Genomic DNA, 12,993 nt, shown 5'->3' with positions numbered 1-12,993 from the left:
ATATAATGGAATGGTCGCTGTTGAGAATTCCTTTTTGAAACTACGACGCAGCATTTCAAAGAACACGAATATGGTAAGGAGAACTTTCAATCGAACGCGAAACCAAACCCAGCTTATAGCACGTTACCCGAGGCGTAGGTATTCGACAAGCATAAACGATCTTCTCATTGCCTCCCGTAAAACATCCTTCATTAATCGTTTGAAATTATTAATTAGGCGCGTCGTCGTGGTTCGAATAATGCCTCACAAAACCAAGTATTATATACCCTTATGTGTGTTATATGTACTTCATAATGTACATTTAACTTGTCTACATTGCGCGTACTTGAACCAGTTATCAACACTTTTAATAGCTCTAATATTAATTAATCGTATAACCTAATATATCGTGTATTACTTAGTTTATAAATAACTGTACACAATACATATTAATATAGCTAGGTAAGTACTGTAGATATAATATAAGAGAAAGACGAGAATATTTACACGGTAATAAATACCTACTACGATGATAAATCAAAGCACGTTTCAAACAATGATATTTTTCTCATCCCTTATGCCCTTATTCTTCATATCTAAACATGCTTTGCACATTTTTACTCATATCTATAACTTTTTTTCCTTCAATTTCTCAACCTTATTGTAGCGCCAGTAAGCCATACTATACTATTTATTTCGACGAAATAACCATAATTCGTATTACACCTTCACCAATACATATTATAATACCTAACGCAAAGCTATTTAAGCAACCTGATTATAGTATAAAATATTGTGAAAAAATAAATCTAATCAGCGTCAAAGAATTAAGTGTGTAAACTGTCACATAACATTAGTAGCCGTTTTAAAAAAATATAAGTGAAGTACCTATTTCACATTAACTACTCATTATTTAGAGAATAATAATATACTAATAATTGGTTTAGATAACGAAGACGCGACCAAGTACAAAGACACGTACATGGTTAATTAATGACCACAACGAAATAAATAACACATGAATAAATACGTAAGCGAATTGAAAACCAAAACATAAAGGTATAGTATTAAATTGTAGCATTTTGACTCGTTAATAGGAGAGAGGAGAGAGACAGAACGCCACATACACCACAAAACAACAAGAAAATGGTATTCACCGTTAACATTATCGCACTACATTATTATGTAAGAGGTTAGTAATATCACTTACAAAGTTCTCATAGTAAAAAGCGCCAACTGTTTTCATATCCATCTGAAACAACACAATGAAAATGAGTTACTATTAAGGGCACAACGGAATTCGGTTCTCATCTCAATTTCTGTTTACCTAACACCCGACCCATAACTTTATAATATTAATTCGATGATCGATTTTGGCCAAAATTTATTTTGGTTTTCATAATTTGCAAAGAAAAAAAATTGCGAATGATGAAGCTATTTGTAGGTAGGTACCTATTAAATTCGACGCCATAGTTCGAATAGTAAATTTGGTTCGTGGAAAAAATCAAACGTTGAAAACATTGGTAACACTAATAATTCGAAAAGATGAATAATAATAAAATTTTTCTCAACCTGAAAATTGAAGCGAAATGTTCAAAAACAACTGAATCAGACTTTCGAACGAATTATTCGCAAATGATACTCGAAAATTATTTGAAATGCGAGTTTGAAATGGATTTTATCGCCCACGAAGAATTTGTGAAAAATGAAAAACCATTTCCAAAACTCGAACGTTCCACTCAAAATGTAATTGAAAGGCCCACGAACGATTTGTTCCAAGAAATAAGAAATCATTCGCGAACGATTCTTTCGAAAATCGATTCATGTAGGATTCGATTCTCAAAGTATTATCCATTCAGAAATGATTTTCTCAAAAAATAAGGTTACAAATTATTGAAGGTAGCCCTCGAAGGATCCGATCAAAAAACCATTCAACCGATTCGGAATGAACGAATACTGGGGGGGGGGGGATGAAAAGATTATTCAGCTATTGGTGAACAACTGATGCAGAATTAATGAGTCATGAAATGAAACGATTCGTTCATAATATGATTCAACTAATTTGAAAATAAACGAAGTCGTTCTCGAATGGTTCGTTCAAAAAAATATTCAGCTACTGCAGGCGAACAAGTGATGCAAAATAAATGAAAAATGAATCATTCTCGAACGTTTCGATCAGAGAACGGATCAACTGATTCGAAATGGTGAGCACGTTGTTCGTTTGAAAAAATGAGTCAATCGTTGGCAAGCAATTAGTTTTAATGAATGAATGAATGAATGAATCGTTCGTAAACGATTTTTTGGATTAGTTCATCTGTTCCAGAATCTGGTCAAAGAACAGGATTAAGCAAGCTGACAACATTGCAAACAGTGGACAATAGTACTCAAGTCGAGTTCAAACGGTTTTGAGTAAGAAAATGCTTGATTTTTCACTTATAATTATACGTGAAATGGATCCAGTTCAGAAAATGTTCGTTCCCTAATCTTTTTTTTGAAAGGTGAAACTAAAGCTCTTTAATACAAGTATGGAAATAGATCATGCTCTTAAGAAAGTCTTAGCATTTTACGTATGTGTTACGTACTGCGCATGGCAGGTTGGTGTCGTCACGCGGTGGAGGTGGGTGGAGCAACCAATGGGGTGCAACGTTGTACGTGAACAGCTGATTTGATGCGTGCTCGCGCACTGCGCAGTACCTAAAACTTACGTAAAATCCTATGACTTTCTTAAGAGTATAATCTATTTCCATACTTGTATTAAAGAGCTTTAGGTGAAACAAGGTATCCTAAAAATGATGGACAATAAAATATGTAGTGTTGAAATTGATGAAGTTATAATTTTAAAGATGGAGGGAAGCTTGATGTTAAAGTGTCACGAAGGCGGAAACTTGTCAAAAAAAATTGAAATAGTGAAACTCTGAGAGACGAGGGGCGTTCCACAACTAATGCTAGTTATTCTCCTGCATGCTTTTACCACATGAACAATGATCCTGATTCCGCTTCCAACGTTACCGAGTATCCATATTCAGAGCTTCACATCAACTAACCACCTCCCTTCACCCTCCCCAGTAAGACATGTTTTATCAAAAAAAAAAAAGGCAGCGTTGAAGATTTTAAAAAGCTCATGAAAAATCCTGCAGTGTTACCAATGACCTAGATGAAGACAATACTCTATTATTATGATAATGTATTTCCAAAATGTTCCCACAACACAAACATCGAAAATACCTAAATACTTATGCTCAGTCTTTATCATTTTTTCAGCATAAAATTCTCTATATAAAATCCTTCTCTCGACAATGAAGTCATTTAGCATCACTATAGATTCATATCAAATAGGAAATTATTGCTCAATAACAGAAAAAAAGACATTAAACCGCATGAAAAAAAATCCAACTCCTTCGTAAAAATTCTTCAACATAAAAAAACTCGAATTACTCGCACAAGAAATCAATTTCATTCGAAAAACGTCGCGTAAAATCGGCGTACTAATATTTTCCATCAACTTCCGGATTAAAAAAATCCCTCTGTCTGGCCCATTTTCTCTAATCGATCAAAATCCCACCACTGATTAATTCTACAACAATGGGAGAAAACACCACACCGAATCTAAATTCTAATCCGGCGAGCTGCGTTTTACTACGATTTAATTTTCAACTCGGGCGAATCCAATCAACGCGGAATCAATTAAGCGCGAAAAAAACCTCTCTTATCGGGTGTATCTAATTGAATATTCCTTCGATATCTCTCCTATAATTTTTTTTCAACATTCTACCACTACGTGGTACCTATACTTTTGCAAATACGAAATAAAAAAAAATCAAAATCCTCGAATACCGAAAGACGCTCTGACACATAAGAGATAAGGAACTAGCGCATAAAATAAATGAGCCAAATTCTAAATATTCAAATCACTATCGACTTTAATATACCAATTACTTACGAGTACATTTTCTTATTTCATTTCATTTCATTTCAGAATTTAAACGATTACTTACGCGTTACGTTTCCGTTTCTCGTACAATTTATTTTTTCTTATCGATTTGAAAACAATTTTATATTTAATCTTTCTGATATGATTACTTCTCTGTTTCCTCCCCATACCTTGCAGCAATTTTGTATTTCCATATCCATGCACGCATAAATACCGCAAATACCAAATCAATTAATTTCTTTCAGTCTTAATTTAAGTAATAAATTTTCCAGTACCACAAAGTTAATGAAATTTTTCCCAAAATTACGTGACGAGCATATCACGTCAAAATTTCATCATCATGTGAGATTATCGTGATGCTAAACAGTTCTTCATCGCCTATGTTGATCTTACATCTCCCCTTCACATCTCATCACAAATTGAACACTTAGTTAAATAAATTCTTACTTGATTCTCGATCCTAATCAATTTTCACCCAGATGAGTACCGAATGGTGATTAATCAACATGCAGACAAACGTTACACGTAAAACTAATAGGTACATACGCATTACGTGATTACGAAAACCAATAATAATTCTTAAGCTATTATTACGTCATTTTTCAACCAAAAAAAAAAAATCACTACTAAAATGTGAAAATTACTAAAAAAAAAATCGTGTGTGAATCATCATCACCAAAACCGAAAGCAAAAAAATCTACAACATTGAATCAAATTTACACGTTAAAGCGACTATATAAGCTGATTGCTCGAATACGCCGCGTCTTTGTTTTTTTGTTTTCTGGCAACAGTGAAATTCACCACTGAAAATTTATCCTTGGCTCGTGGATCTTGGTCTCATTCTGAGACTGATCTCGATAACACATTATAAATACCAAAATTTATCATCGTATACCTCTTTCTTTGAGAATGGAGATAGAAAAAAAAAAATTCCTAACGTATTACACTAAACGTAAAAATAAAATAAAAATAAAATATTGAAAAAAAACTTATAAAAAAATTAACGTATAAACGAACAAAAAAACATGCAAAGCAATGAAAGTACCATAAGAAGATCGTCATTAGGATCGTGTGGACGTTTTCTTCCGATATCAACTGCGGATGCCGCATTGGCAGCAGTGAGAGCGGCGATTCCAGCGGCAGCGGTGGATTGCTAAATTTTTTTTAGCGTACAGTACAGGCAACAGCAAGCCAACAAGCCAGCAAAGATAATCGAAAAAATAAATAACAAAAACATGTTAAAAATTTGGTAAGTTACAACAGGTAAGTTATAAAAGCTGTTAAAACGAAAAAATAAAATAATAACGGAGAAACAAAAAGTTATTAATCAAAGCCACGAAATACGAAACGATAAAAAATCATGTTTCTATACAAATCTGATTATTTCAGTGTAACCAAACAAATGAAAAATATAAAAAAATAACGACTATAAGAAATAAAATGATCAAAAAAATTGAAAAAAAAAATTAATACTGAAAAACATTTCCTATCCTTTTTATATTTTCTACTACACATTTTGTTCGGCGTTGTTGTAGTAATGGTGGTGCCTTTTACTCAAAATTTATTTACCCGAATCTCACTCAATTCCCTTTCTTACTGAACTATGCGCATTTTTTATTCCATCCAACACATTTCGTATCCTCACCGTAGGGTCATGTACGTTTCCATATACGTTACCCCCCTCCAAAAAAATACTGTTTTTAGGTGAGAGGATCACGAATTTTAAAATCGAATTTCCCTCTAGTCAACACGTTCCTTTCCCTGCTTCTTCTAAAACCCAAATTTCACCCTTCCCCGTTCCCTTTTTTTAAATCGACTAAATAAAGAAAAACAAAACCAAAATAAAAAAATAAAAACAAAATAATAAACAAAAAAAAAATCAACAACAAAATAAACTATAAACACAAACGAAAAAAAAATGGCAATTTGCAGGCGCTACAAGCTTTCGCAACGAATTCGATGATAATAATAAGATACCTAGACGAAGAGTCCGGGAGAAAAAAGGAGACGAGGAAAATACAACTTTTATACAACAATTCGGAGAACACTTGGAGAACCCATCAATCAATCAATTTACGAGCAATCTAAATTGACTGGTATTTGCGGCGGTAGCGTAGCAGGTACCACCTCTCTAATTGAAGACGTTTAAACTCACACCAGTAGCACAGATATAGGAATTCTGTTGTGGTACATTTATTTCGCCAATAAAAACCATCTCATCTTGGCGCAAAACGTTCTCCCTTCAGGCTCTTCTCGTATTCTACACGCCGAATTTCCCCGGTAATAATAAAATTTCCCTTATAAACCTTTTCTTCCTGCTCGCTGCTCGTGTCTGCCTCGTTCGACGGAACCAGGAAAAGCCGCACGTATCAAAAAAGTCCGCCACCGATGCTGCTTGTACAACTTCCAATTAAAAAGAGCGAAAACCCTCTCCGACGTTCTATACTTCTGCCTCCAAATATCGCATCGTCGTTCACTCTACACTACCAGAAAATGGCAGAGCAACACCGGAAACCAACGTATCCTCTCTCGCTGCTTCCTCCCTTCATCCAGCTTCATCGGTCTTTACGTACAAAAACTCTCAAAGCTCCCGAGTTTTTAACGCACGTCCAAACGATAAAATTGATTTTCCACCAATCATTCTTCTCGCCGAGTTCGTGTTCCAACTATTCGACTCGCTCGACTGCCTGTGAAAATACCAGCGCTGGACTTCGGGGGCGAATAAATTTTGTGTCCGTACATTCGTATGTACCATAGTACGCTGTAGCGGCTGCAGCAACGGCGGACCGAAGTGTACTGGCAATTTTAAAAAATATTAACAAACAACGAGAAACCTGTGTACGTGCCACATTTGCAGCTGCTGCACCATTAGGTACGATGGAAAACCATTTTAAATTCCGCATTTTATACCAACGATAAATATTAATGTGCTTCGCGCTATTTTTCTTATCAACTGAACCTCGCAATGCGAAAGAAATTTGATTACGGGATGTGGCGGCCGATGTTGGAAAATTTTCCAGAGATTTTATTCTGAACTCGACGAGGTCAGGGCGCGAATAATACACAAAAAAAGCAATGTAATCGGCGACGGAGCAGTCTCGAGACTGCTTACGGTAGTATGGATCTTATTAGGATGAAAAACTGATGAACGAAATGATCAAAGAGTTGTTCATGATAATTGAAAGGCAATTGAATTTGAGTGAATCATTCGCGAACGATATGATCAAATTTGAGTTGTTCACGAATGACAGATCACATCTAAGTAAATCATTCGCGAATGACAGCTCGAATTCCAGTGAATCATTCGTGAACGACAGTTCGAGTCGAAGTGAATCGTTCGCGAACAACAGAACTGAATATAAGTCACTCCCAAATGATTTGATCACATAGCTGTAACCTCGGCTGCTGCTGAAATATACTAACATCATTAATCACAAATTCTGAAAAATATGTCAGATTCCAACAAAAAAAAAAAACAAATCATTCAACAGAACCATCCATCTCATCAATTCCTTCATTTCAGTTTCACAAAGTTGCAGTCGCAATTTTCGATTCACTACCTCCTCCTCCTCCCCTCGTTAATTTGCTGCCAACACGCCTTAATAAGGAAACATCTACATCTCTATTCTCTACCCTAACAGGCTTTGCTCTCAAATACGTCGAATACTTATCGCAGCGGTAATTTCACACAACAATCGTGGTTTCTCTGCATTCTCCTCTATCGCAATTTCTCATTCCGCAAAATTCGTGTACCCAGTACCTACTTTGACGTTGATATACGCGAACGTCGCTTGTCGGCCAGCGATCCCCTCATCTACCTCGATTCCTTAATTTACCTCGCTCTTTAATACAGCTTTGGCCCGAAAGCCCGAATCGACGCTCATAATAAACGTATAACGTAGAAATTTGGATTACTATTTATAGAACTCAGCGCATACCATAAACACACATTCGATAGTCGCTACATATCAATAAAATACCTCCCATTTTTCAACTTCTACACCTACACCATGGCTACCTTCAGCCATTTCAATTTCATATGTCACTTCGCATGTTTATAGGTACTTTATACAAAGCAGCCTGATGGGCATTTTCGATTTTCATTCAATTTCCAAGAAGTACGCAGTATGTATTGAAAAAAAGAATTTTCGAGTAAAAAAATTCCCACACACCTGATCCCAGAACTGACTTGATAAATAGAAAAGAGATGCGTAAAAATAGTTCACGAGTGAGTACTGACAATTTTTTTTTCGTTTCAGTTTTATCAAGTTGACAACACTTTTGTTTCAAGTTTTCTTTTTTTTTTTTTTTTGATCGAATTCCACTAGGGTAAAAGACAAATTTACCAAAACACGAAACATTTTTTCGAATCAAAATAAAGAATCGTAAAATTGAATGGAAATTTTCAAAATTTTCATAAATTAAAAATTTCGTTAGATGAAAAAAGAAAACTGGGAAGGTGATTACAACTTTTTTTAAAATTGAAAAACATAAAATTCAAAACAGCATTAAAACTTGACAAAATGACGACCAAATTTTTCAAACAAAATTGAAACCAAGAATCGTTGACAAAACACCAAAGACGATAAGGAAAAAGGCATACCGCTACGAAAAACGAAGACCAAACGAATACGACGACATAAACTCGTAGAAAATTCAATAAAAAAATTCGTATTGCCATTTTCCATCTTCTACGCAAACACGCAAATAGCATACTAATTTTTTGCCATTTCGTTCCAACGTCTTTTAACCCTTCTTCCATCCTCTCATCTACCTTACCCACCATCTCTCGACGTCAATAATCCATCGAAAGTTGGTGGAATTTTTCATCTCTATAGGCAGCTTTTAACACGCTCTATTGGGCTACGAGGACGAATATGATTCCAAACTTGGCGCACATTTATTCCCATCATACTTCTCTTTTCCCTTCCACTTCGTATCACTTTGAAAATAGTGTTATCCTCGTCATCCTATTCGACGTACAACTTTTTTTCCAGCCGCAAAGCCTTATTTTTGAGTAATTTGTAGAACTCGATCGAACTTCAAATACACTGATATCATTTCCACTATTTTGTAATCTTTTAACTCTTTTCATCTGTAGAAAAGCGAAGACGTGAAAAAAAAATAACTGAAATAAAAAGCCAAGCAGTAACGAAGAAAGTTGCAACTTTACACGAATGCTAACCCTCGACATCATCCTTTATTTTTTTCCTTTGGTGTTTAAGAATTCTCACATTTATAATTACAACGATTCCGTACAAATGCATCGAACGAGATGAAAAAAAAAATGCCTCGATCAATACGTCTCGCATTCGTGTACTACCTTCCCTTCATTTTCCCCCTGCCCCCTTCTAATAAATCGAGTCGTGCAGCTGATAAGTTCACACAATTCTAAAAAAGAAAAAAATTACAAATGCACCAAGACAATGGAAAATTTCATCTACGAGAAAATCTACACAATACAAAAAAAAAAAAATTGAAAGAAAAAAAATACCAGATCAACTACTCGTTTCAAATATAAGGTGCATTTGAATAGGTTGGTGAAGAGGAGGGTGTATTTTTTCTACTAAAACTTAAACTATTGATTATACATATGTAGCGAAAGATCACGACTACGTAAGCCACTTATTGCATTGTTTGAATTTTCCAGGGGAATCATTTTTAAGAAGAAAATTTAGGTTTTCGAAGGTTATTTCGCTAATTTTTACGAATTTCTTTGCATCAATAGACTTCTTTCAGCTGAACAGTCAAATTATTTGTTTAATACCAACATTTCGACAAATCTACCTCGATTTAAGAAAACTTTCGAGCGAAATTCTCAGCTATTTCGACCCGAACTCCGAATTCTCGATACTTTCCTTCTTTTCTCAGCTTTTAGTCACTCTTTCAAAGAAATTCTTATCACGAAGATTGAAATATGTAATCGCTACTTCAAAGCTCCTTCCTCTACCACCACATAATAGACCATAAAAGTAAATACACTCGGCCTCGAGCACGTTCAACAAATACCCCTCTTTCTCTTCCACGTCCGCCATATTTGAAGAAATTTTCCATTTACCAATTTCCCTCTTCGCTTATTCCACCGCCTGGCTCTTCTCATACCCCACACAAAAGAACGAAACACCCGAAAAAAAAATCAAAACGACACACGTATGCGTTTTATGACCGTCATCGTCGTATCTTTATACGAAACATTATCAAATTACGCCATTTTCCGCGTTCCCCTTTTCGAGCGATTATCGGGGTCGTCTCTGTACGACATATACGAGCTTTTCCAAGTCATTTAGGATCTCGTCGCAGGGCGCCAGTGCTTCGGCACAATGTACCGAACACTGTGCACAACCCATCTCGTTGGTGAGCTTTTAAATCGAGAGCCTCGTTAACGCAGCGCAAGTGTTGGTGTACCCTACCCTACCCTACACTCAGCCTAACGTTATGAGGCATCCTAGCAAACTCTCGAGTCTCGTTCTCTCACTCAATTTTCACAATTAAACGAATTAAATTTTGTGTACGAGTGTGCTTTTGCCCTGTATGTAGTATATTAATACCTATATAAGGAGCAGTATCGACGTCGTTGAAGCGCCGCTGAGGCATCCCATTGGCTCACGAAGACTTCATGAATTTCAAGAATGATCCCAGATTTGAAGTGAGCATTTTTTTCATCATTATTATTTCACAATTTTTTCCAATATCATATGAAGCATACGTTTCCAAAACGCACTAAGTCCATTTTCAAAGATTCTGAGGTTGCAAGGCCATCTAGCATAAAGTTGCGGCCCAAAATGGCTGATTTTTTGATATGTTGTGCCCAAGGGTCTTGGCTACAACATATCAAAAAATCAGCCAATTTGGGCCATTTCTACGTTTCCAAATTGTACTAAGTACCATGAATTTCTTATCAATATTTTTTTGGACTTAGTGCGTTTTGGAAACGTATGCTTCATATTAACAACTGCAGTGAAATGCGAAAATTCCAATTTTCCGAATTTTGAACCAACAAAGTTGAATAAAACCAAAATTTACGACATCCAGCTACAAGCCAGAATCTCGCAGACCCTCAAGTCAGCCAAAAATGGATCAAATGATGCGAGGATTATTCTCACACTTGAATTTTGAAAAAATTCTACGATCCATCGAGTAACTTCTATGATGACTTGACTTGAAATTTCTTAATTACACCAAAAAGTTTCTCGAACGATTGAGTACCTACTTGAACATCTCCACTAAAATCTTTTATTTGCTCGTACACGATACGTACTATATCCCACGTATATCCTTCTAAAAACCTTTTTCAAACGCAAGTACATAGAAAGAGAAACGTAAACTCAAAACTGTACATACATGCACAGGATCATCGCCGATGTGTACAGAAGATGGAAAAGATACTCGAGAACATCGCAGCACTAAACGTTTATCGTCTTCGTTTTCTTTTCCAACCTCTGCCTCATCTGTGATCAGGTTCGTATTTCTCCTAAGTACCTAAAGCCGCCATAATTTTGGATGACGTTCGATTTTACAGTTCGCCATTACTAAGAACGCCTACACCTACACGATCCAGGCAGCAGTCTATAATCATCACATCAACTATCAAAACTTTATCCAATTTAAAACCTAACGATATCCTTAAATTCAGTCTCTGATACAAAAAGTGAACCGGGTACAAGAAACTATCTCACATGAGCAGGTTTGCCAATGACATTTGAAGGAGCAAACGTTTTTTAAAACCATTATCCATCTTCTAATATTGTAAGTGCACTGCATAACTTGTTCAGCATTCGAGTAGGCATTTTAGCGGACATAGCCTACATAGCCTATAAACAGCGTGGAGATGGGATGGAAGGGTAGAGCAGGAAAGCATAATTCAGTGCAGCAGTGCAGAGAGGATATTTTCATAGGCGGGTAACAATTAAATATTTCAGCAAGTTGTTTAAATCATCAGCTCGTAAAATGATGGCGATCTTTGAATGCCATAAGAATCATCCCTTCCCCTCCCTTTCCATACATACCTATTTCACCACCGCATTACGAAACCTATCCAGAAACTACAGTTGTACATAGGTAAGTATACGAGATGTGAAGGCAGGGAAATACAATCAAAAATAAGTTCAAATAAAAAAGCATAGGCAAAAAAAACACCGCATAATTCGTCACTATGCGGAAGTTTTTTTTAAACTACACACAAAAATTTCAGAAAGAAAAAAAAAGGCACGACCAACTTCAACTTAGGTACTCAATTAAGTTACCTCGCGAATTTCGCACAAATCAACAGAAAAAAAATGGTAAAAAAATATCAACTAAATAATTTAAAACGAATTTAAAAAAGAAAAAATACGAAAAAAAACATGGAAGCGTACCTCTAGCCTATCAGCTGTCCTTGGCATTTTTTGTTGCGTGACTACGGTCTGTTGTACTGCCATACTTAAAGGATTATTAGGATCTGGGCCGAGTATAGCGGCGGTTGGCATAATCGGAGCTGCGCTGAAATATGGATTGAAAGTATTGCCAACTTGTGGAACTCCTGGTAGGTACGGAGTGGTCTGTATACGAATAAACAAATAAAATCACAAATTGGTTAATAAATTGACGTTCATTAAACTAGACAAAGTATACAATTTAAAAAATAAATTGATAGATAAACGTAGATAACATTAAAGTAGGTGTATAATAAAATTAATGCATAATTTTATCATCAGAGGTTGCGTATGTACTATTTGAAACATCATTACACTGAGAGAATTGAAATGGCATGAATTGCAATAAATTACAAGATATTATTGGATCATATACATACGTACATATAAATTATTATTGAATTTTTACAGCATCAATTATAAAGTTTTCTAACAGTAATCAATTTAGAGGAAAATTAGATTCAATTTGAGAAAAAATTTTAAAACTCGAATATACTAAAAAAAAAGTTTTTCAACCGCTCAGTAGAGTCCTAAAAATGACCGTGGATTTCAACAGCAATAGCCTTTCGAAAATACCCCTTTTTGAGGTTGCGTATGTCCCCTCCAGGATCAATTCCTGGATGAAGGAGGAGGATGGGGTGGTAAAACAAGTTTCTGAGTGATTTTCAACTC

The 12,993-nt window shown here is 35.5% G+C and overlaps 1 protein-coding gene across 13 annotated transcripts in view; it reads right to left on the bottom strand.

Moving 5' to 3' along the window:
• The window catches only part of mbl (muscleblind), a 368,573-nt gene that overhangs the window by 22,694 nt on the left and 332,886 nt on the right, over positions 1-12,993 (bottom strand). For 8 of the 13 annotated variants that reach the window (XM_065346122.1, XM_065346119.1, XM_065346120.1 and 5 more), the window contains 3 exons: positions 12,265-12,447; positions 4,956-5,063; positions 1,190-1,231 (listed from right to left, as the gene is read on the bottom strand). In XM_065346122.1, coding sequence (XP_065202194.1) covers positions 1,190-1,231; positions 4,956-5,063; positions 12,265-12,447 — 333 coding nt within the window. The remainder of the gene's footprint in view (positions 1-1,189; positions 1,232-4,955; positions 5,064-12,264; positions 12,448-12,993) is intronic. The other 5 variants (XM_065346128.1, XM_065346130.1, XM_065346129.1 and 2 more) reach the window with 3 other exon arrangements.

Source organism: Planococcus citri, chromosome 1 (genome assembly GCF_950023065.1).
Source record: "Planococcus citri chromosome 1, ihPlaCitr1.1, whole genome shotgun sequence".
In the NCBI taxonomy this organism is placed as follows: domain Eukaryota; kingdom Metazoa; phylum Arthropoda; class Insecta; order Hemiptera; family Pseudococcidae; genus Planococcus; species Planococcus citri.
Note: the sequence above shows the minus strand (reverse complement) of the source record. Positions and strands in the feature narration are given on the sequence as shown.